Below are 24958 nucleotides of genomic sequence, written 5' to 3' on the forward strand. Positions count from 1 at the left end.
CTCTCCTGGTTGTGGGTTTTAGGATACCTCCCGTGTCACATTTAAGTCTCTGCCCCATCTCATGTAGCTTGGTAGCTAAACAAGCTATTGCTGCATCTCTGAACGTCCATTCATCTATGATGGCGGAGGATAGTGAATCCGCAGCCAGCCAGCAGAGCTTGGAACTGGATGATCAAGATACTTGTGGTATTGACGGGGACAATGAAGAGGAAAATGAACATATGCAGGGGTAAGTCTCATAAAAACGTGGATTTGCACTATCCAGAACTCTGATAACAGGCAAAGATTCAGTGGAACGCGAAGAAACCGTAAATGCTTCATGGTAGCATAGCCGAAACAGTCACCTGCCTTGTCGAATTAAGACAGAAAGATGGCTAAGGTAATCAACTCGCTCTGACAGGCCTTAGTGTTGTAGTGATCATAAGGGCCTGTTATATGCTAATGACTGACCTAAGTATTGGTGGCCTGCGGGTCTCGGCATGTAAATATCAACAGCGTTTAAATGTAAGGCTAAGTTCTGCTAACCAGCATCCGTTAGCCGAAGGTGATTGATGCGAGGAATGTATCCTAGCATGTTAGCTATTTAGCCTGATAACATGAGGCTTTGGAATAAGTGCGTTGTTGTATCTGTCAAATAGTTTTTTTAATATGAATGTCATTTCGTGTGTAGTACGGCTGAGACCAAAATGTAACCCTCCTTGCTTTATTCACTCAAGATAACGGCACGCACAGTGTGATAATGTATCGCTAGATTAAGTTAGCGGGCATCCTTTTGTGCAGTGGATGTTGAAGCTAATGAAAATGACAGTTTGTAGAAAAACTGTTTCGCTGTTGTTAGGCAGAACGGCATGGTTCTCTAGTTCATTTAATGGTGACAGTAGCCGTTTAAAACCGTCATTAGAAACACGTGTATTGAGTAACTAACAAATTGAGCATCCACCCGATGTGTCATTAATTATTTAACACAGCGTATCGATATGCTGTTGTTTGTTTGTGGTCCTCTTTCTGCTGTCAGTTTAATTTATGCTGTTTGACGCTCCAGCTGCCGTTACCATGCCATAATTGTTTGTTCCCTGTTTTAGATTTATCTTTAATTCCACAATAAATTATTTATCTGGTCCTCTTTAACACATTCACTTTGTTTAAAAATGTCAGGTAACCTACTTTAGTTAGAGATCCAGAACTGATCACAGGGTGATAGACAGGTTATTAATGTGAGAGATTGAAGGATATCATGAAAGTAACAGTAGATGAATGCAAATAGCTTTAAACGGAGGGTTGTGTGTGTTTAGGAGTCCGGGGGGAGACCTCGGGGCAAAAAAGAAGAAGAAGAAACAGAAAAGAAAGAAAGAAAAACCAGGTTCAGGAGGAACTAAATCCGATTCTGCCTCAGACTCCCAGGAGATAAAGGTTTCAACCCATTTTGGAACTCTTTCATTTTAGCGTACAGATAACACACTAGACTCTAAGCGTCATCTGATACTATAACACTTAGTAAAGCCACACAACACTCTCTCTCACACACACACACACACACACACATACACAATGTCTAACACTCACTGTCTCACTCTGCTCCTGTTAAGAATCCAGCCATTCCAATGCAGAAGTTGCAGGACATCCAAAGAGCCATGGAGCTGCTGTCCACTTGCCAAGGTCCGGCCAAGAACATCGACGAAGCCACCAAGCACAAGTACCAGTTCTGGGACACCCAGCCTGTCCCTAAACTCAGTAAGTACCCACAAGTCCTCACCTTCAATAACACGCCTTTGTTTCTAAGTCGACCGCAGTGGTTTAACTGCAGAAGTTGACTTTCAAAAGCCTTTTGTCTATTTTTTTTCCAAAGTAATGAACAGCGATTAGATGGCATTGTACGGTCTTTGTGTTTCACTGTGGATCCTCAGATATGTTCAGTTAAGCTGTTATGTACCCTTAGACGAGGTGGTGACCACTCATGGGCCGATTGAACCAGATAAAGAGAACATCAGACAGGAACCGTACTCCTTACCCCAGGGATTTATGTGGGACACACTGGACCTGAGCAACGCTGAAGTGGTGAGTGTCTGTGTGTGTTTCTGTCAAGTTCCAGGATTTTTGCCAGAATACGGGAAGACTTGTGACATCAGTCAAGCCAGTGCGTTTATTTGTTTTGTTGTTAAAAATAGGTTACATCAGGTACAGAGGATACGCAAGAATAATAATATGACTGGCTGTCTGTGTTGTTTACTCATCGTGTTACCAGTGTCTGATTATACACAGAACGACAAACATCATGTTTAGACACACACACGCTCTCCCTCACTTACTGTGACAGTTGGAATACATGTGTATAAAATATGACCTTTTCTGTCAATCTTCATCTCATTGAAGAAGCTTTTGCTTTATGTTGCTGAAACAGAATATAAAATTATGACATTATCTATCTATCTCTCTCTCTCTCTCTCTCTTACACACACAGCTGAAGGAGCTCTATACACTGCTGAATGAGAACTATGTTGAGGATGATGATAATATGTTCAGATTTGACTACTCTCCTAATTTCCTGAAATGGTAATGCCTCTGAAACTCTGGTGCTGTTTTGTTCCCTAATCTTTCTTCATTTCTTTTCTTCCTTCCTTCCTCCCCTCCTTTACCATCTCACTCTCCAATCGTTCTTTTACGCTGTTCCTCGTAAATAACTTTTTCTTGTTTTCTGCCTCAATATTCCGGGGTGGGTCTTTCGTTCTTGTATTATTCTCACTCATTTCCAACTCCTCTCTCTCACTGTCTCTCTCTCTGTCTCTCTCACACACACACACATCACTGTCTAGAAATGCCTGCCTACAAGACTGGTTTTTCAACAGTCTACCAAGTAGTCTACCTTTTTTTCATTTAATATCACTTTCAATTCCCAAATGATCTTGTTGATGTGCTGAAAATTTGAATCTTTGCTTCAGGTTTGTCACCCTGTCCCCCCCTCCCCCCTCCTCTCTCTCGCTCTCTCTCTCTCTCTCTCTCTCTCTCTCTCTCTCTCTCTCTCTCTCTCAGGGCACTGCGTCCTCCTGGTTGGCTCCCGCAGTGGCATTGTGGAGTAAGGGTGTCGTCCAATAAGAAGCTGGTCGGCTTTATCAGTGCCATTCCCGCAGACATCCACATCTATGACACGTGAGTTTGCCTGATCTGTAACACAGCGTAACGCCGTGTAACACAACGTGACGCTGTGTATCGAAAACCCCATTTATTCCCTTGTCCCACGTATAGTACCAAACAGACCCATGTTACTGATTAAACCAAACTAATCCAAACATCTGCCCTCAGTCCCTTTCTGTACTGAGATTCTCTCTTCTAGAGCATTGAACTTTATGCTGTGTTTGATGTCTTGTTGTGTTTACTTATTCTCGGTGCAAAAACAGACTTTTAAATGGGTCCCTATCAACTCATTCCAGGTGGTTTCTGTCTTCTTTTTCTGTCAGGTTAAAGAAAATGGTCGAAATAAATTTCCTGTGCGTGCATAAGAAATTGCGTTCTAAACGCGTGGCTCCGGTTCTGATCCGCGAGATTACGCGACGGGTCAATCTGGAGGGAATATTCCAGGCAGTTTACACAGCAGGGGTGGTGCTACCCAAACCTGTATCAACATGCAGGTACCGAAACAGCGCAACAAAGTCTTTGCCCCCTACCTCTTTATAATGTCATTTTAAAACCATAGACAGTCAGCTGAAATGAATTACTAATGTCTTACTAATACCAGGCACCCATGTAATGACATAGATATTGCAGTTACTATTAAAAAGAAACAGTTATTATCTTGAAAAGATGCATTAGCTGGCCTTCCGCGTCTCAGTAGAAAATTGTGCTCCCCTGCTTTTTGTTTGTTTGTTTGTTTGTTTGTTTAGTAAATGGATAACATTAGATCTGGGGGGAAAAAAAGGGTTTGTGCTGATCGTTTTTGTTTGTGAATGCAGGTATTGGCACCGTTCACTGAATCCCAGGAAGCTTGTGGAGGTGAAATTCTCTCACCTCAGCAGAAACATGACTCTACAGAGAACAATGAAGCTCTACAGATTACCAGACGTGAGTGACAAACGTGGACGGCACGCTCAAGCCAGACACACGTTCACAGAGATTTTATTTGGTCCCCCCCCCCCCCCCCCCCCCAATCGTGTTTACTCATTTTAGAGGTTCAGGGTCAAGGGTTCAGCTGGGCAACTGTGAGATAATAATTGTTTCATCGAGTACCCACCCATTTCTAAGCCATATAATAACACTGAAAAGCATTTGAACTCAGACGTCAGTATTTGTGAGGTCCCGGAAGCACCGTTTTCCTTTTTTTGGCCGTCATAAAATGCGCTGTTTTTCTCAATTTTTGTTCAATTTTGTCTCTGTCACTCTCTCTCTTTTGTGTGACTGCACTTTCTTGTTGTGAACTTTAAAACCAGACTTGTAAGCGTGACCGCGTTAAATGGTTCAATCCTCGTTATTTCTCTCTCTCTCTCTCTCTCTGTCTGTGTGTAGAGCACACGCACGCCAGGTTTGAGGCCCATGGTTGCCGGAGACGTCAAACAGGTGACTGCCCTCTTACAGAAATACCTAAGCCAGTTCCACCTGAGGCCTGTCATGGGCGAAGAGGAGGTCCAACACTGGTTCCTACCGCAGGAAAACATCATAGACACATACGTAGTGGAGGTAAAAACAACTTAAACTGCTATTACAGCTCCCATAGACGTATGCTAAATGGGCTGAATGCGCTCAGTCTGGTGTCCTCAAGACACAACAACACTCCCAAAATATTTTTTCGCTGGCCTCTGGACCTCTGTATATGGGAATAAACTGTAATGTGATACTCATTACATTCCACTTTACATTTTCAAAAGGATTTAGATATCGTTCTCTCTCTCTTTCTCTCTCTCTCTTATCTCAGGGTCCAGGTGGCGTGCTGACTGACTTTACCAGTTTTTACACCCTCCCGTCCACCGTGATGCACCATCCGCTGCATAAGAGTCTAAAGGCGGCATACTCCTTCTACAACGTCCACACGCAGACCCCGCTAATCGACCTGATGAACGACGCCCTCATACTGGCCAAACTGGTACGCCGACATCTCCGTCCCCAGCGTGAATCGGGATTAGGTTTCACTTTACAGAGATTAAACGCGTATTAAATCCTCTCTTACGTACAGTCTTCCCTTGACGTGAGCGTAATATGTTTCTGGGGGGGGGGGGGGGGGGCAACCCTCATGCAGTTGAATTCTCGTAACTTCTTAAGCGGAAGTAAGGCTCTTAAATGAAACCCGTCGTGAGGGTGAACCTTCGCGCCTCGTAACCGTATCTCACAGCAGATTTAAACCACTAATGAAACCTCCTCGCAAACATTTGCCGACCCCTCTCCTTCGTATGGACCACCTTTCATGTTCAAAACTGGATTGTTCCGTTTCATAGTCTCGATAGGTTGATTCGCATTCCGGTCGTACCATTTTTGACCTTAACTAATAGGCTGTACCACCATTGGAATGTAACTGGAGTGTTGTCCTGTGGATAGTTTGTGTGTGTCTCGTTTCATCTCGCCGTTAGAGGTTCTGATGACCATGCAGACGGAGGCATGAATGTTATTATAAGTAATACAATCGAGGCTGTGTGTTACCGGAGCTTTAATCTAATTCAGAGGGATTGCTGTTAAAATAATTTCATAATTTCAAATAATTTTAATCCCTCTTGTTTTATTTAGTATCTGAACATGATTCTCCTGTCCATGGCATATAAAGAGTTTCTGCTCCACATCCAGATTTTGAGCTTGCTCTTGGCTATAAGACAAAAGAAAGAGATGACTGCAATATAATGTCTTGTTTTGTTTGTTTGCTCTTTGCAGAAAGGATTTGACGTTTTTAATGCTCTAGATCTCATGGAAAATAAGACTTTCTTGGAAAAGCTGAAGTTTGGCATCGGGGACGGAAATCTACAGTATTACCTGTACAACTGGAAATGTCCCCCCATGGACCCAGAGAAAGTAAGACAGTCCTAATAAGACTCTAGTGTTTGGACTAAACCAAACAGACAAGAGACGGGGTATAGCAAATTGTAATCACTTTGACATAAAGGGAGAGTTGAATATTGATTAGTGTAATGGCCTTAAAAGTTTGAAAGATTGTTTTATTTCAACTAAATGAAACGATTTTGCACTTCCAGCTCTGTTTAAGACAAAGCCAAGTAGAATGATTTGAACTAAGTTGAGTTCATAGACTGAACTGATTTGAGTTGACTGTTTCTATGAATTTCAACACTTTTAAACTGCTCTCAGTCTTTCTTAATAAACTGCTTATTTAGCTGATTGTAACTCTGTCTTTGCCGTTCCCTCAGGTTGGCCTTGTGTTGCAATAGCCGGTAGTTTGAGGTCCTGAAACACGCTCAACATGTGGTCAACCTCAGTTTGTCAAACCTTAAGCCTGGATATGTAGACCGTCCACAGAACTGAAGAGGAAAACCAAACCATTCATTTAAAGTGACTGAGTGACTTAGTGCAGCTTTTCTACATTGTCTTAAAAGTCTTCTATCTGTATCGGGGGTGCTGAGATGGTTCTCTCTCTCTCTCTCTCTCTCTCTCTCTCATATCTCCTGAATGTGAAAAAAAAAAAAACATTTCTCATCCAGCTGAATTCTTCTCTTATTCTGTCTATTTTGATGCTCACACTAGTATGATTCTATTGAAGTCTCCTGAACATGCACAGACGACAGACAACTTTGTTGTTTTAAATGTACACAGACACTCAGAGACAGCTGACTTTTCAAATGATGTGTTAGGGAAAAAAAAAAAAAAAGAAAGGAAAAAAAAAAAACTTTTTTTAAACCATGAAGGTGCATTGGAATTATGTGTGAACGCATTAGCAATCTGTACCTTGAATGCCAGATATTTATTATTTGCTTGTGGTTTACAGGGGGGATCAATCCAAAGGTTTTTCTTTTTTTTTCTGTTTTGTTAGTTTTACTTCTCTAGAAAGCAGCCTCTGATGTTGTATACATGGGGCCTAGTTCAGAGAGCTGGTACAAGCAAGGAAGAATGTATTTGCATTTTTGAAGCACAAGTTCTTACAAGTTCCGAGGTGCATTTTTAAGATCTTTTGTTTGTTTGTTTTATTATGTTTGTGTGTAGGATTTGAATGTGAGAGAGCAGCTAGAAAAAAAAAAAAAAACAAGTGTGTATTTTGTGTTAATTTTATTAATGGCAACAGTTTGTGTTTGTTTGTGAAACCAACAGTAGCAAATTTTCTATTTGCACTCCCCACAATGTAGACTTTACTGTTTTTTTTTGTTATCACCAAGTATGTCTTTTGTTTTTTTTCCTCTGTCAGTATTCTTATTTGTAAAGAAAATTGAGACAACACGATAAGAGATGGAAACCCGCTAGACGTTTGGCTTATATGTTTGAGAGCACTGTTGTGTTATTTGAGAGCCTTAGCACGAGGAACTGATGAACAATCATGTGCGCGAGAGGCCGTTTTTGTCGTTATTGAGACGCTCTTTAGCGCGCTTTGTTTTCCTTGTGTTTTTTGGTGATGCAGTTGGAGCCTTTGCTTAAATATTCAAACTGACGAACTCTCACTGTTAGGTGGTACGTTTAAACGTGATTTAACAGTTTATTTGTGAAAACAGAAACCGCTTTTGTGTTACGACTACAGCTTTTCAATATAGTTTGCTCCACATAACTTTTACAGTAAACTTGGTCCGCGTGCTTACAGAAGGCTATAGAGGACGACATGAAAACTAAGCGGGCCACAGTCCCACGTTGTAAAACCACAACAGGTTGTGGGGTCATTTAAGGTCACATTTTGAATAACTTTTTTTTTTTTCCTTTTGTGAATTAGCATGAATTCTTTTGATGCAAGAATTATCGAATTAAGATGGTGAGAACATTTGAATTTGCTTGCCTTACTGAAGGGATTTTGTTTGTTTTAATAAGTTTTGAAATGACGCTCAGCTTTCTAATATCAATATTTTTATTGACCTCCATTGCAGGTTGTTAAGAGAACTGAATAATAAAAAAAAAAAAAAAAGTACCAGCACCATGTAAACGTGACTATCATCCAAATATCTAATTGTTTTAAATACACGTCAAGGTATACCAGCATGGATATTTGAATGAATAAAATTACCCAAGCTACAAAACGAACCCACGTGGTCAGCTTTCTTTTTCTCTTGTTAAAAAAAAATACTCTTTATTTTTTTGTCTTATAAAGTTAAGACATTTTAAACGGAATATGAGAAAGGCAAAGCCAGCAGTATTTCAAAGGCAAACACATTTTCAGAAGTGGCAAGAAAGGAAAAAAAAAAAGTATTTCAGTCTAATAAGTGATTACTTTTTAGATTTCTTTTTCTTTGGTTTACGGATCTTTGATGGGTTGGGAACTGTACGCTTTACTGTAAGAGGCTGGAGGAGCACGGACGAAGCTTCTGGAACAACCTCTTCGATTTTTCTTTTCTGTCCTCTCGCTTGCTCAGCATCCTTCTCTTCGGTCTCTTGGCAATGTTTCACAGGTTGAGTTTTGACAGAGTCCGGAACCCAGGCCACATCAAGAGAGGGCACTTTAGGTGCGATTGCACCGACTGTGTCCGCGAACGCCTCACTGCTTCGCTTAAAGCCAAGCGCCAAAACGCATTTGAGTCCGAGTAGCCCCGCAATATTGTCGCTTAAACGGGGCACTTGGCATGCTGGCACCGACCTCGTTTTACTCAACGGGATAAAGTGTCTAGTCATGTGAGAAGGCTTGACCGAACTGCACACTAACACCAAGCCAAGCTCATTTCTCTCCAAGCCCTTCGTGACCTCATTTATCCCGATAGCTAACTGCTTTCTCAGTGCTGGGTCGGTCCATCCTTGTGTGGATTTAGTCTCCGGAGAAGTCTGAATGTTCGACTTTTCTTCCGAAGTAGGCTCGCGAACCACCAACGGTTTTTGCTTACTCGTCTTCTTTTTGCTGCCCCACTGACGGAACACTTTAACCTCTTTCTTCTGGAGACGAAGAGCGACAAATTTCTCTTTAAGGGTGTTTAAGATGAAATGCAAACATTCTCGCTCCAGCGGACACCAGTTAAGATTGTATGGGGAGTCGAGGGATGTTTTAACTGGAATGGGCTTCTTCCTCTCCTTCTTTGATCCCTTCCCCGGAGTGGACATCGTTTCCTTACACTCACCAAAGAACCTGCGCTGCAGACATCAGGGCACAATGATTCACTATGCTTCACAGATAAATTTCAAACCAACACATCACGAGTTTTAATACCCTCTTCTATGTACGATATAAACTGAACTTATTTTAGTATCACAACTGTAGTAGTACTGTACAGGCATGCAATGCCAACACTTAGTTTCCTACCATACAAAAGCAAATAAAACTTCGAAATACAAAATTTAAACTAGTTCATAAATTTTAGCCGAATTCAAACAGCAGTATCGCTGCCTACTTAGACAATCTGCTTTCACTTACCGTTAATTAAAATTCTGCACAACGTTCAATGTAGACAAAACCTTAGCCCTGTGGGTCTCCACAGGGTGCAGCCATCTTGTTTTGAAAAGAAAAACTTTATTGTCCGTTCGATAGAAACATGCGCGTGCTTTGAAGAGTCCCCTCTCATCCCTCAAATCATAAAACTTTATTTATAAAGTGCATTTAAATCGCATTCAACTCGCCCCGGCTCTGTGTACTCTATGCCCAGGACGGTAAACAGCATTTTAAAATGAGTTTATTTATTTTGCAGTTATTTAATATCAAAGGATTATGAAGGACTCAAAGGAATTTTCTATGAGGCTAGCCTATATCAATCTCAATCTTTAAAATGCTTCCAAAATGGTTCCGATTGGGCTCTTGGGTTGTGTAACTGAATCAGTCCACTGTGCGTGTATCGTTCATGGCTAGTGGCGCCTCTCCGTGGGGTTTTTCCTCAGCCAATCAGCTTTCACTCTCCACCCTTCAGCGCACCAAAGCCCTGAACTGATATCAACGTAAGCTTTAATTCATCTACAGATACGACAAGAAGAAGACGTACAGCGATACAGAGATACGCCACGGAAAATGTCTTTGCAGGTAAATTTATATTCGTATGTATATCTCAGGGGCTAACCCCAAGGGCTAACTGCATAACTCAGAAGATAACTGCAATTACAAAGTCGACACATTTGAACTGAGTTTTGTCTTAATTTGACATTGTTTCGGTCCATAACCTCTTCGTTTGGATGTTGTTCAGGCTAGTCCACAACTGGATGCGAATGTATTCAAGTGTGAGGCATGATTGTTGTACATGTTGTTTGTTTTTTCGAGAATGCATGATTATTTTACACCTGAGACTATATACGGATGCGATCGCTTGAGCATCACCCGCGCTCTACTTGTGTCCGTCAGTGGTACCCTAGTGCAAGCAATGCCCTGTCAAACTTTTAACCTTATCTGAGGGTCCGAGAGGAAAGGGTAATGTTCAGTTCACGCTTCAGTCCAGTTCTATCAAAGACTAAAGATTATTAGCGTTTACGGTGTGTAGGTAAGCTATTTGCTTTAGGCAGTTGTTAGATCAAAATATAATTTGTAACCTATGTGAGTAATTCATTCCTAATGCATCTTGTGATTAGAGTTAAGTTCACAGTTTATTGTCCCAAATCAACATCAATAGCCCATAAAGCAGATTATGTAGGCACACAATGAGCATTCACGGCAGCACCGCTTTGGAACAGTCAACTGATTGTTGATTGTCCAGTAACACAATGGAGCGTGTACAATACTCAGTGAGTCGAATGGCAGAGGCTCATACCCGTTGAGCGCTTAGCTCCCTTTCTGACAGATTGCATAAGGATATAATGGGTCAAATAACTATGGGAATGCAATAACAAAACCCTTGAATAGCGAGCGACTCATGTGCACCCCTCAGATTCCGATCTCACTAAGAGTTTGCTCCTTTACCAAAAGTGTAAAGCGCAGCGGTCTCTAATACTGCCTTTGCTGCGTTTTATTTATTGACTGATTGATTTTTGAGTGGTTTCCCTCCGCAGGCAGAATTTGAAAAGTATGCCGAGGACGTGAAGAAAGTGAAGTCCAGACCCACTGATCAGGAACTGCTGGATATGTATGGACTTTATAAGCAAGTCATCGTCGGGGACATTAACATCGGTAGCATCTGCCTCTAAAATCACAAGCGTATTTCACATCAGCTAAGTCTGCGCGTCTTTTAAGCAGCCCAATTTAAAGATAAACTTTCATTTGCGGTCTCATAGTATTTTTGATAACTATATCTAAGTCTGACAGACCGTTATTTATCGCCTCTGTCTTCATTTTCCACAGACAAGCCAGGAATGATGGACGTGAAGGGAAAAGCGAAGTGGGAGGCATGGGATTCCAGAAAAGGTATTTAAAAACTGTACAGTGTAGTTTAGACAATTTACACAACATTCGATAATAACGGAAATTGGATTACATTGTCCAGATGTTCGTCTTCCAAAACCAGATCGAATCTCTCTTTAAATATTGATAAACCAATGTGGCTTGATTGAAATGAATTTAGCATTATATTTTTAAGGAACTTATTCCCTGTCAGAAATTTTCATCTTTAAGGACGAGTCATACATTCTTCCACTTAATGAACTCCCATGCAGCAGAACTCTTTAACTGTAAAATTCAGCTCCTGCTTTCTGTCCGAACAGGCATGTCAAAAGATGATGCCATGACCGCCTACATCGCTCTGGCCAAGGAGACCATAGAGAAATACGGAATGTGATGATAACGAGTAGATTTGCTTAGTAGTTGAAACTTCTTTCAGCATAAAACTGTCACGCAGTTGAGCTCTTTCTAAGTCCATACAGTTGTAGATGATGAAGTTTTAACATTTTCCCTACTTTAATGTTTTCTCTAATTTGAGTAATAATGTTCTTTGATTTTTTTTATACATATTTGCACGTGACTACTTGGTATAGTCTTTGAAGACTCTAATGAATTGCACGTTTTGGTTGTTGTTAAGTGTTTTTGTTGATTTAATCATTAAAGATGCATCAGTTAGACAATGTGTCAGTGTTTGTCTTCCAACTCTATTGTGCCTGAACGTAAGAGAAACAGTAAGTATGATTGTGGCAGGAGTCTGAAAGAGTAATGGATCAGCAGGAAAATTCATTATTAAATTCTCAGTTTTCAAACAGTCTCAGGTTTCCCCCAGTGGTCTAAATTTGAAACGAATTGATTTTACCCTGCAACGTAGGTATCAAAACTTGAACGTATGCAGGTTTAGGCTTGTGTGTGCTGTTGGTGTAGGAATTGGATTACTTTAAACGTTTCCTCGTTTTAAACGGGGTCTCTTTGGTCAGATTAAACACCTGCAAAGAAATAGCTTAACCATTGCCCTCTATTTGGAGATCAATTTAATATATCGAAACATTACCCTATAACGCTGGCCTTTAAAGTTATTTCTCACGCACGCGCAGTCCTTAAATCCGTTAAGGCGGCTTTTACCACATTATGATTATTTCTGTAAAGCTTGTGTCTAGCGTAAAAAGGATAGCTGTAAGATAAGAAAGATAGGTTTAATTTCCAATCTGTATCTGATCTAAAAAGTTTCCTGCAGTTGTGGAACAACTCATAAGCTTCGGTCGGTCTCTGTAGACAACGCCCCCCCGGTACACAAGCACTTTTTGTTCGACATAGTCAGAAGTGTATGTGCAGCCGAGCGTAGTCATTCAGAGGGAAAAATGGGCATGAGACGAAGGCTGAATACTGGAGAAGACCGACTGCTGAGACGTAGCTCTCTGAACACCTGCCAAGCTATCTGAACTACTGACAATCATGGAATTCAGGACACGTTACTTTGGTGGGTGAAGTGGTGGGGGGGGGGGGGGGGGGGGCGTAAAAGTTTGTTATAGTCAGAAATGGTTATGCTGTTAAATGAGGCAACCAGTCTTTTCTTTTTTATTTTGTTATTAGTATCACAGAACAGATATGTGTTCCTTTTGTCAGAGGGAGAAGAACACACCCACACACACACACGCACGCGCACCTTTCAATGATTGCGCTCACTGGCTGCTTTCTATCCCACGGCAGGAAATTTCCCATCATCAGAATAATGGTTTATTTTGTTGATGGGAAAATTAAATTGCTTTTGAGCATCCTTTAGTAAATTGAAGTTTTTTTTTTTATGAGAAAGTAATCCAGACCATAACACTAATTGCCTTATTTGAAAAAATATATATAATTTAAGTGTTGTGGTTAAGGAGACTGTCTAATGCATGTACACTGAGATCCATTAAGCGTTCCATTACCAGAGTGGAATGCTTAATGGATCAACAATTTATTTAGCATTTACGGTTGTCGCTCAGACTGACATGTACACGTAGAATAAGACTAAATCAAAAGGACCTCCATTACGTCATTTTTTAAATCGAGCTACAGGGCATTTAACCCCATCTGACAGCGTGCGGCTTTCAGAAGGTTCTGATATCTCAGAAGTAAACTATTTCTGGATTTTGAATAAGTTATTACTCTTGACCTGCTACATGTCTATTCTATGGGGTTTTTTTTGGTTGTCACAACATCTTCCCCCTCTCTGTTGTACTGTTAGGTTCTGCTGTTAGGCTAAATGTAGCAGTCGACAGTCATCAATTGGCAATGCCAGGCATATTCGGGGGAAAGTATCAATTTTCTCGTGAAGGTCAAAAGGAACACAGACATGCATCTCACCAAGCTGTTGGTATGTGTTAATCACTCAAGAGCGTGGCTGTATTTTAGGTGTTGATCTCAAGAACAGTTTTCAGACTTTTAACTTAAATGCCAGTTGTACCTTTCTGTGCTATGATGTCTTGGGGCCATCATTTCTGGGAAGTCCCTGAAGTTCATTAAACCAGAACATTCTCGTACTACTTTTCACGACTTTATTACTTAAACCACTGCACATTTGAACTGATTGACGGATTGTGAATTTAAATGTCGAAAGGTCATTCTGTACTATTTTAAGTTCTGAAGACTTACTCTGTAACAACTCAGCTGCCTCAAAAAATAAGAAGCAATCTCCCTCAATCAATATGAAAATGTGTTACGAATAAATCGTGTCTCCAGCTCTTCATTTACATTGTAGACCTTTGTTTGCTGTTGAACATTAAAGAGCCAAACTCACAAATTTGGGTAATGCACCAACACAATAAATTAGTTTTTCAGCTTCATTCAGGAGAGGTGTGTTAAAAAAAAAAATCCAAATACTCTTCAATCAATGTGGCTGGCATCACACTCCCAGAGATTAAGCCCCATTGCAACACACTAAATTAGACTGATTGAATTGTATTATTGCTTTCATCGCTGAAATCAAAATACTCTCGAAGTATGTAAGAGTGACTATAATTAACATTAAATATTAACGTTCTCTCTTCTAAGACAAATACAATTCTGAACACCTTTGTCAAATGGTGGTAAGTAGACTTTTATTTTGAAAAAGACTAACGAAGTATCCACCTACTCCTGACTTCACACTTCTTTGTTGACAATAAAACTGGGTGAAAGGTAATGAGGACACTGTCCAGTCTTGGGATGTACTGTGTAAATGAGCCAGCAAGACAAACTACTGCGGAAACAGGGAATCTTAATTTTTAACCGTCCACGTCGCGTCCCGGGTAGGATTTATGATTTCGAAAGACTGAAAACTAACTTGAATTATTTTGGACACGAGCTAATGTAAGTTTACAAACAAGGAAGTGTTTACTGAATCGTCTGGTCATTTTTGTCAGCATAACCTGACCCTAATCTACACTTGAACTTGGTCAATAGCGGCAGTCAATAGTAACGCGTAAAATTACGTGTGTGTAGTTAGTCTTATAGGAAAAACTGACGACATTGTTTAAAATGATTTCTTTTATTCTACTGTGAATGCCTGAGAAGGTAAATAACCATTAAATCAACGAAACTGTAACACGGCCTAAATTTGAGTTCCTATACAGTGTTACTTTGTCGATGGATAACTGATGACCAATACACTGTAATAATCTTCTGTTTGTGTGCTAAAGCTGAGACCATGGACAATCAAATGTCTACTGCCGAGCGAACATTTCAGTATCAGAATATTCTGCCCCCGTTACCTGTGCCTTCTCTGGAAGGAACCTTAAGCAAGTATCTGGACGCAGGTCAGTTACATAGATTTCTGTGGATTTCCCTTGCAAACTGAAAACATTGACACCTACTTGTTATTTTCTTTTTATTGCTCGTACGTAATGTTTGTTCACTTAGTCCTCTCAGATGATCGTAAAAGGCAGAAACATCATTGAGAAACACGATTCTAGATCTGCTTAGACATGAATAAGTCAAGATTAGACATGAATGAGAGAGCTTTATGGTTCTTTCGGCAACAGTCACAATTAGGTCAGAGGGTGAATGTTGCTTGTGCTATTGTTTCTCGTAGAATAGTTTTGCTATTAAAAAGTATTTTTGTCAATGATGTTTATTACTTTAGTGAGGCCGTTTTCAACAGAAGAGGAGTTGAAGGCGACAGCTGCTATTGTGAAGCGTTTTGCGGAGGGCATTGGACAAGATCTGCATCAAAAGCTACTGCAGAAAGCCAAGAATAAACGCAACTGGGTAATGTCTATCCTTAGCCTTGGCCATAATCAAACCGAACATTTTATTAACACTGTACACAATGACTTCGACAATTTACAGTCTCTCAGTGAAAGTCTGTACTTTGCCTTGGCCATAATCAGCCCCAAACCTGTTATTAACACTGCACATATTGATTACGTCCGTTTATATCTGTCCAGTGATACTGGGACAGCGTAAGCTGTTTGCTTTAAAATTAAGCTTCAGGGCTGAAGGTAGATATTAAACTCGACAGAGCACTGATAATATCGGAAATTGTTGTTAGGCGGTAGATTGAGAGTGGTTCTTTGTTTCTGAGGGACAGCAATTGTTCTCCAAATGTTTTTATGTTAGTCTTGTTTTCGTTTTTGCTTTTTTTTTCCTACGTTTTTTCCCCGGTCCTCTGTATCTTGGCCTTTTTAAATAACCTCGTGCTTGATGGCATGTCCTGGAAGCTTATTCAAAGCTAGGAGAGAAAACAGGAACAGACAAAAAAAAAAAAAAAACGTTTTAAAAATGTACAGCAAACTTGATGTGTTTTACTATTGGTGGCTAATGTTAACAGAAGTGCAATTCTAAAAGTTCTTCTGTAGAATCCAACAAATATATTTGCATATTACTCTTGGGGTCGGTGGGAATACTCTTTCTCAAATAACACAAAAATCACTGCTTGTCTCCAGCTGGAGAAATGGTGGTTGGATACGGCTTATCTGGAGGTGCGTATGCCCTCTCAGCTGAATGTGAATTTTGGAGGTCCTGCAGCCTATTTGGAGCACTGCTGGCCCCCGTGTGAGGGGACCCAGCTGGAGAGGACCAGCATAGGGGTTTGGCACACCCTACAGTACTGGAACCTCATACGCACGTAAGGAAACCCAGTTCATCCGCAGGTCAAACATGTTCCCACGCACATACTGTCTGCTCTACAAACAAACCTCAAGTGATGCTAATATTGCACTGATGATGTGAACAAGGGACATCGCAGTAATATCGTTTGTGGTTCTGTTTGATCAGGGAGAGGTTGGCCATCCATAAATCTGGGAATGAGCCATTCGATATGGACCAGTTTCGCATGCTCTTCTGCACCTGCAAAGTGCCCGGCATTACCAAAGACACCATACACAACTATTTTAAGACGGGTGAGACCTGTCAATCAAGATTCTGTCTTCTGTTTAAAAAAAACTGTTTGATGGGGGGGTGGGTTTCTTGGTCAGAGAGGAGTCGTATAACAATCAGATGTATGTGTCTCTCTGTCTCTCTCTCTCTCTCTCTGTCTCTGTCTCTCTCTCTGCTGATGTGTGTTTCACACGTATTGTAGACACCGAAGGACCTTGTCCTTCACATTTAGTGGTGATGTGTCGAGGTCGAATTTTCACGTTTGACACCCTCTGCGAGGGACGAATTCTGACCCCTCCGGAAATACTCAGGTAAATAATCGGTTCTCTGGGTCACATGGTCCTAAAGCCGATGCTTTGCCGAGCCGTGCGCAGTCTGTTACCTCTCAGCTCCACTGCGTCTATTTTTTTTACATATAAACCCTTTAATGTGGATCAGTACGGCCTGAAAGTGCCACGCCTTTTCTTTATTATCAGTCTTTTTTATTATCAGCTTGGTGCTGGACTGAAACAAAAAAATCACAATCGTCTCAAGAAACAGTTAATGACATGATCGGTTATTGTGATGTATTTTAAAATCTGATACAGTGCCGTTTAAGAAAAAAAAGCACCGTGTTATTGCGGATAAGTTCTCTTTCTGTGTTATGTTGTCTTGTATTTTTTTTATTTCCACTTTAGACAGCTCACATACATTAAGCATATGTGTGACGGAGAACTAGAGGGAGAGGGAGTGCCTGCTCTGACCAGTGAGGAGAGGACCCGCTGGGCTAAGGTTCGTGCCAGAGCCCCTCCCCCACCTGGAGCTCCACACAATCATTCCCATCACAAGAGATTCGCTCTGCCAATGGCACAACAGTAAAATCTCCACACAGCCAATCAGATTTATCTTACATTACAACTTACAGCTCCACTGAGCCAACTGTAATATGTCAGAGTTCCTGGAATACAATATGGTTATATAGGAAGTCCATAAAACTGCTGCCAGTCTGTGTGAGCCTTATCTCGCCGCAATGACTAATGTATTTTCCCTGCCCTCTCTCTCTCTCTCTCTCTCTCTCTCTCTCTCTCTCTTTCTCTTTCTCTAGGCAAGAGAGTATCTGATCTCTATTGACCCCATAAATAAAACGATTCTGGAGATGATTCAGAGCAGCCTGTTCATAGTGTCACTGGATGACGCCAAACCCTACTCTACACCACAGAACTACTCAGAGGTAATCTTACCCATGCACACACACACACACACACACACACACACACACATATACATAAATATCTATAAATGTGTGTGTGTGTATATGTATATATGTATGTATGTGTGTGTGTGTGTGTGTATATATATATATATATATATATATGTATGTACACACACACACACACACACACACACACACACACACTCACACGATCAGATTATAGATGCGTTCCTTGACTTCCTTTGGTCCTCTTTGAAGCTTACAGCAGCATCTCATGCTGAAGATTTTGGCTGTATCTAAGTAATATGATCTCTCTCTCTCTCTCTCTCTCTCTCTCTCTCTCTCTTTCTCTGTCAGCTGACATCACTGGCTTTGACTGGTAACCCTACCATTCGTTGGGGGGATAAATCTTACAACTACATCTGCTTTTCCAATGGCTTGTTTGGCTCCAACTGTGATGTGAGCATGTCTTCTTTCTCCTCTCTCACCATTATTACAGCTAGCATTATCTCAATCCTGTTTTTATTATTATAACTGGGTTTCTGGTCTGACTCTTGATTAATGAACGTATGTGTTTGTGTGTGTGTGTTTTAATAGCACGCGCCATACGATGCTATGGTATTGATTTCTCTCAACTATTACATAGACCAGAAAGTGAAGGAGAACAATGGACAGTGGAAGGTAAAATAAAAAATTAACTCTGAGCGTATGTGTTTTAGTTCTCTGCTTATGAGGTATTGGAGATCTGACAAGTGCACTTATTGTAAGTGGATTTGGCTAAAAGCGTCTGCCAAATACCAAATTGTAAATTGCAAATTGTAGTTCAGTGCGTTCGCACACACGTGGATTTCTGTAATGTGTTTGTGTGTGTGTGTGTGAGAGAGAGAGTTGTTTTGAGTGTGCAAGTGCATGTGTGTGTGTGTGTGTGTGTGTGTGTGTGTGTGTGTGTGTGTGTGTGTGTGTGTGTATGTAGGTATGCATGCACATGAGCCTAATTGTATTTTTGTTGTAGGGTTCACAGGTCATTCGGGACTTGCCCTTGCCTGAGGAGCTTCTGTTTACTGTGGATGACAAAGTCAGACAAGACATAAGACTTGCTAAAGAGCAATACAAGAAAACGGTGAGTACACACACACACACACACACCACAAAATCATAACATCTGGTGATTTAACCACACTTAACAATGCCATGATTAGCTGATTTGGGGAAGAGTTATTCGAATGTCCTTATCCAACAGGCTGAGGATCTGCAGATAGTCTGCTATGCTTTCCTTTCTTTTGGCAAAGCTGCTATCAAGAAAAGGAAACTACATCCAGATACGTTTGTACAGCTAGCCCTGCAGCTGGCCTACTACAGACAACACAGAAAGTAAGAATCTATGTCTGCACGTTTAAACAAACGGAAACAATAACAGAGAAGAATTTCACTTGGTCTGTGTGTTTACCTGCATTGTGATGTATGTTATAATGTGATCATTCATCAGTACAATACTTCTGTTTTCTTACTTTGGTTTCAGCTTTATTACAAGTATTGATGGCTTTCTGTTTTTCTCTCATCTCTCCCTCTCTCTCTCTCTCTCACCCCTCCACCCCAGGCCAGGTAGTTGCTATGAGACGGCCACCACACGCCGTTTCTATCATGGGCGCACAGAGACGATGAGACCGTGCACAGTGGAAGTTCAGCGCTGGTGCAGAACCATGCTGGACCCATTGGCCACTGTAAATATATAAACAGAAAAACAATTTTGTCACACACGTACAGAACCCTGCTATAGAGCTACACTGTGCGTGTACACTTGAACCAGGGAGGTATTCCAGAAAGTGGGTTTAGTGAAAACTCCGAGTTAGTAATAGCAAGTAATATGAGCAAGTAATAAACCTCCTAATAGAAGAGCCCTATGGCTTTGTTTGGCTAGGACAATGAGGCCATGGTGCTCTTCTATTAGGAGGTTTACTACTTACTCCGAGTTAATGAAATCTGAGTTATCTCTAAACCCGCTTTCTGGAACATGCCCTTGATAAAGTGTTTACCTAACATTGTGTTAACCAAAGTGCAGAGCTCAACTAGGTCTTGTGGTCAACTAGGTCAACAAGGACTTGTGTAAAGTCATGAATAATACCAATATCATATACACATCTTAGACTTATACTATGTGCTGAAGCTTGAAAATGTCCTTTTTTCACAATTATTTTTCTTTTTAAGTGTAATTTTTTTTACCACTTTTGCAAATGCCGGTTGTTTTTTCTGCCAACCAAAATGAAAAGTAACATGGTTCGAAGAAATGACTTCATTTTTGCATATAAAAAATTAATTGAAAACAAAAACATGACTGCATTTTCCCATGACCGCTTAACAGCCTGAAACAGAAATGTGTTCTGTTCTGTTGAACTGAACAGCTTGGAACAGAAATGGGTCATTCCATACCAACTCTCCTCGACCCTCCAGCTCATGTCAAGGATTTTCTTGAAAGAATTCATGTGAAAACTTCTATTAAATTCAGGGGCCTTGCAAAACTTTATAGCTCTACTCCAAATACTTTTTTAGCTATGAATTCTTGAAGTTTGGCCCTCGGAGCTAAAATTTCATCATTTTTGCAATTCTTTGTAAGCCTGACCAATTGCTTATTTTTCTCTGGACCACGTTAAAATTTGTACTGAACATCCAAGAAACTATAAGGATACATGAATACATGTTGCAAATTACATAGTTGTTGCTGAATGTCAGTAATCAGATTACTAAAATACATTATCCAAACAAATAATATTTCATTTTCAAAAATTAATATCTCCTCTGGGTTTCACTTTCTTGCAATCAAATTTTGACTCTGTGTAGTATTAATATAGTTCTATCACATCTAGAAGTTATTTGGTCCTGCCTAAAAAATTATTGATTTCCACAGATCTTGCTAAGTATGGCTTCAGAGCTGAAAATCCCTTTTTGCGACAAAGATATTAATTTTTGAAAATGAAATATTATTTTTTTGGGTAATGTATTTTTGTAATCTGATTACTGACATTCAGCAACAACTATGTAATTTGCAACATGTATTCATGTATTCTTACAGTTTCTTGGATGTTCAGTACAAATTTCAACCCAGTCCAGAGAAAAATAAGCAATTGGTGAGGCTTACAAAGAATTGCAAAAATGATGAAATTTTAGCTCCGAGGGCCAAACTTCAAGAATTCATAGCTAAAAAAGTATTTGGAGTAGAGCTATAAGGTTTTGCAAGGTCCCCTGAATTTAATAGAAGTTTTCACATGAATTTTTTCAAGAAAATCCTTGACATGAGCTGGAGGGTCGAGGAGAGTTGGTACGGAATGACCCAGATGTGTCCTGTTCTGTTGAACTGAACAGCCTGAAACAGAAATGTGTTCTGTTCTATTGAACTGAACAGGCTTAAACAGAAATGTGTCCCGTTTTATTGAACTGAACAGCCTGAAACAGAAATGTGTTCTGTTCTATTGAACTGAACAGGCTTAAACAGAAATGTGTCCCGTTTTATTGAAATGAACAGCCTTAAACAGAAATGTGTTCTGTTTTATTTAATTGAATAGCATTTAACAGAGTGTTCTCTCTGTGTGTAGACTGAACAGAAGAGACAAGCATTACATGCAGCCTTTAACAAACACAACAAACTGATGAATGAAGCACAGAACGGAAAAGGTGAGTGTGTGTATGTGTGTGTGTGTGTGTGTGTGTGTGTGTGTATTCTCAGTGCATTTCATATGGAGGAAGGGCTACAGATTTTGGATTTGCATTTGATTTCCATTGTGTATTTGTCAGGTTTTGACAGACATCTCCTTGGCCTATACCTTACTGCTAAAGAGGAGGGACTTCCTGTTCCAGAGTTGTTCACAGATCCACTCTACAGTAAAAGGTGTGCTTTAGCTTATCGATATTGTTAAGTGCCAGTGGAGTGTTAATATGTTTATACTGCCTGTTGGTTTAGTTAGCTGCAGCGCGAGGAAAAATACACTGACGACCAGAGAATGCATTACAAGTGCTCTCTCTCTCTCTCTCTCTCTCTCTCTCTCTCTCTCTCTCTCTCTCTCTCTCTCTCTCTCTCTCTCTCTCTGTCTGTCTGTCTGTCTGTCTGTCTGTCTTTCTCTCACCTCCATTCTTCATCTTCCCTGACAGCGGGGGAGGAGGTAATTTTGTCCTCTCCACCAGTCTGGTAGGTTACACCACTGGACTGGGTGCTGTTGCTCCCATGGTTCCCCACGGTTATGGTTTTTTCTATCGTATCCGTGACGACAGGTAAGATGTGAATTGACATGTCAATGCATATTCCTGAAGTGAGGCTTCTGTCATGTATCTCCTATTTGGACAGAGGAACAGAGTTTAAACTCAGCAGCAGTTTATTAGAAACATGTTTCTCAAATCCATTCCTGCATTCTGTCTAGGCTTCATGTTTTAGATAATGCCTTGCTCTAGCACTTGTACTTTTAGAATGTAATCAGTGAACAAACTGAAAAAGATGTAAGACTACTGGACAAGAACAAGTATGTATTCTCTTATCTGTCTCAAGGAGTGCATTTGAGAGACAGTATTACAAGATCAGTTCACAAGATCAAGAATCAGTGAATTTACAAAGATACTCAGCTTTACAGTGATTCTCAACTCCAATCCTGTGGGCCCGCTGTCCTGCACATCTTTGTTTTAACTCTTCATCATCACAGTTAATTGAGCTAATCAAGGATTAGATGATTAATTGACCAATGGAATCAGGTCTGTGAGTCCTGAGTTAAAACAAAGACATTGAGGACAGTGGGCCCCCAGGACTGGATTTGAGAATCATGGCTCTAGTTCTTACTGTGGTCCAGTCTAATCTTCTCCACTCTCTAATTAGCGTGAGAATTCTGGGAAAAGTAATGACTTTTAAAGCCAGAGGATTTGTTTTGGTTTTGATGACATTGGAAACTGTTATTGGAAAACAAGGTCATGAGTTTGAATGAAACTGAGAGGTCTGCGTTGTGACAGATTGCTGCTTTCCCATCATGCTCTTTTTCCTGCCACAGGATCGTGGCCTCCTGCACGGCATGGAAGTCCAACCCAGAGACGGACCCCGAGTCGCTATTTCAGAACCTCTGCACTTCTTTCCATGAAATGATGCACGTTACCACTCTGTCCCAGCTTTAGAGCACGGAATTCTGGGAAATGTAGTCTAGCTTCTCATTGAGGGCGGATGGATGAATTCAGATTGTTTAAGGTGCCTTAGTTTGTCCCTTTGTTTTTTGATCAACTGACAAACGACACTCGGCAGGGCTTTAACATCCGTTCTTTTCTAAATATAAAATTTTGAGTTCGGTTCAGCACCTCTCGGTGCTTGGAATATTCAGGTTTACTCTGTCTGTTGAAAGACTTGAGAAAATGAGTAATGCATATATCAGCAACACAGAATAATCACTGTGGAAATAAGCGGAACGTTGTGGTAATTGTAGCCAGAGACATCTGATCAATCGATTCAATTGACTGAAAGCAGCTCACATCTGCAAGTTATAAAACCTAACTTCCAGATACTATTGTCAGTTCAGCATGATCAATGCAATTTGTGTGTGTGTGTGTATATACTGTTATATATACTGTATACTATATACTGTTCTCTGGTGAGGAATGCTAATTGTTCGAATCTTGAACCTTAGGCATCACAGCCTGTTGAATGCATCAAAGTCCAAGTGATAGTCACTTAAGAGGAAGAAAGCATATAACAGTGAAACAATTAAAAATTAATTTAGCCTTCCGTAATGAACTTGGCTAATGATGATTGGACACAGAGATTTTTAGTTTAAAGAAAAAAAAAAAAGACCAATAAGAGAAGTTTGATTGATTTGTGTTGAATTTTGACGGCGGCAATAAAAAGGATGTCATCATCAAGGCATGAACATCAGTGAGTAAAGGGGAGGGGGAAATAAAAGAACAGGAAGAGCTGTAATTCTCTTCTTAGCTGCAGTCATGCAATTATCAATGCAGTTATGCACAATAACAATGCAAATAATTTCTTAACCAAATTAAGCTGTGTTTTCTAACATAATCTGAATAGAGCTTGACATACACAGTTGCACTTAGAGTATTATTGAATGTTATTTTTGTATAAATTCTGTTTTGATTTTTGTTGTTTTGAATCATATATAATTGTTTTCTGTGGCATTTTTTCCTGTCTTTGTTTTGATTTTTGTTTTGAGGTCCATGCCTTACATATTAGGGCTGTTTTCTAACTTACACAGTTGATTGTGATGATGAGTTAAGGTGAGTATCTTGTCTGACCAGTTTGATTTGTAAAAATGCACACCCCATTTCTCTGTTTGTACGCCGGGTTGAATGGTTCACACAACCTTTTGTCCCCCTATTTGTGAATCGTAAACTGTATCTGTGATGTTCTTACCTAAATCGTACAAAGGACATTAGAACACAATACCTAGATTATTGTAACGGGAGTGGTCTTCTTCAATATAGATATACGGAAATGTAATTTGTCAGATTATCTCCCTGAAACAAGACAGGGAACTTTAGGTACTGATTTTAAAACACTGTGGATTATATTGTTGCTCAATGTGATCGGGCTCTCAATTCTTGGTCCAGCTTGATGAAACACTTTAAATGCTTAGCAGTGTAAAAGAAAAACCCTACTTCTACTGTGTTAATGTAGAGATAGAAATGCTAGACACCATGGCTCTACCTGTGTGGGATATGTACAAACTACCAAATATAACTACACTAGCCACTAGCCAAGGTGGAGACAAAGATGTTGCGTGATGTATAATTTGATATGGAAAAACAAGATTGTAGAGTTATAGAGGAAAATAGATGGAGATTTCAAGAGTTTTTAAAACCACTGCACTTGCACTAGCAAACTGTATGAACAAGTAATTACCAGGAACTTCAAGCACTGCTTCGTAAATGCTTAACTGAACTTAATGTTATCTGTGAATGAATAAAAACCTAGAATTGGAAAAACAAAAGTGTTTGTTCACTTGAAGTTCAGCACACAGCAAACCCATGAAAGTGTGAATAAGTTACACGTTCTGTAAAACTAACCCAGCCAATCACTGGCTGTGTTACCACACACAACCCAAAAATGAAAACTGTAGCATGTGTTA

General features: G+C 40.2%; 4 protein-coding genes across 5 annotated transcripts; 3 read left to right on the top strand and 1 right to left on the bottom strand.

The window, feature by feature from the left end:
* Positions 1-116: 116 nt before the first annotated feature.
* On the top strand, positions 117-6491 carry nmt2 (N-myristoyltransferase 2). Its single transcript, XM_030784914.1, has 12 exons — positions 117-229; positions 1293-1410; positions 1587-1731; positions 1937-2055; positions 2459-2550; positions 3028-3144; positions 3453-3623; positions 3945-4053; positions 4495-4665; positions 4901-5068; positions 5845-5982; positions 6333-6491. The coding sequence occupies exons 1-12, from the start codon at positions 117-119 to the stop codon at positions 6351-6353; spliced, it is 1482 nt and encodes a 493-aa protein (XP_030640774.1). The 3' UTR covers positions 6354-6491.
* A 1753-nt stretch (positions 6492-8244) lies between these two features.
* On the bottom strand, positions 8245-9525 carry rpp38 (ribonuclease P/MRP 38 subunit). The gene is made up of 2 exons (XM_030784924.1): positions 9455-9525; positions 8245-9174 (listed from the first exon to the last, which is right to left on the bottom strand). Exon 2 carries the CDS (start codon positions 9142-9144, stop codon positions 8323-8325), a length of 822 nt encoding a protein of 273 aa, XP_030640784.1. The 5' UTR covers positions 9145-9174; positions 9455-9525; the 3' UTR covers positions 8245-8322.
* A 493-nt stretch (positions 9526-10018) lies between these two features.
* acbd7 (acyl-CoA binding domain containing 7) lies at positions 10019-11899 on the top strand. The gene is made up of 4 exons (XM_030784395.1): positions 10019-10051; positions 11008-11125; positions 11297-11359; positions 11656-11899. Exons 1-4 carry the CDS (start codon positions 10040-10042, stop codon positions 11727-11729), a joined length of 267 nt encoding a protein of 88 aa, XP_030640255.1. The 5' UTR covers positions 10019-10039; the 3' UTR covers positions 11730-11899.
* A 2634-nt stretch (positions 11900-14533) lies between these two features.
* crot (carnitine O-octanoyltransferase) lies at positions 14534-24792 on the top strand. 2 transcript variants are annotated; one of them, XM_030784393.1, is made up of 17 exons: positions 14534-14659; positions 14989-15105; positions 15432-15556; positions 16234-16415; positions 16565-16689; positions 16869-16977; positions 17344-17437; positions 17751-17876; positions 18216-18317; positions 18456-18539; positions 18871-18978; positions 19099-19229; positions 19456-19579; positions 21446-21524; positions 21645-21738; positions 21999-22118; positions 22880-24792. In XM_030784393.1, the coding sequence occupies exons 2-17, from the start codon at positions 14997-14999 to the stop codon at positions 22998-23000; spliced, it is 1833 nt and encodes a 610-aa protein (XP_030640253.1). In that variant the 5' UTR covers positions 14534-14659; positions 14989-14996; the 3' UTR covers positions 23001-24792. The 2 variants fall into 2 exon arrangements, with proteins under 2 accessions (XP_030640253.1, XP_030640254.1); XM_030784394.1 differs by having other exon boundaries at positions 14534-14598.
* Positions 24793-24958: the final 166 nt, after the last annotated feature.

Source organism: Chanos chanos, chromosome 9, assembly GCF_902362185.1.
Source record: "Chanos chanos chromosome 9, fChaCha1.1, whole genome shotgun sequence".
In the NCBI taxonomy this organism is placed as follows: Eukaryota; Metazoa; Chordata; class Actinopteri; order Gonorynchiformes; family Chanidae; genus Chanos; species Chanos chanos.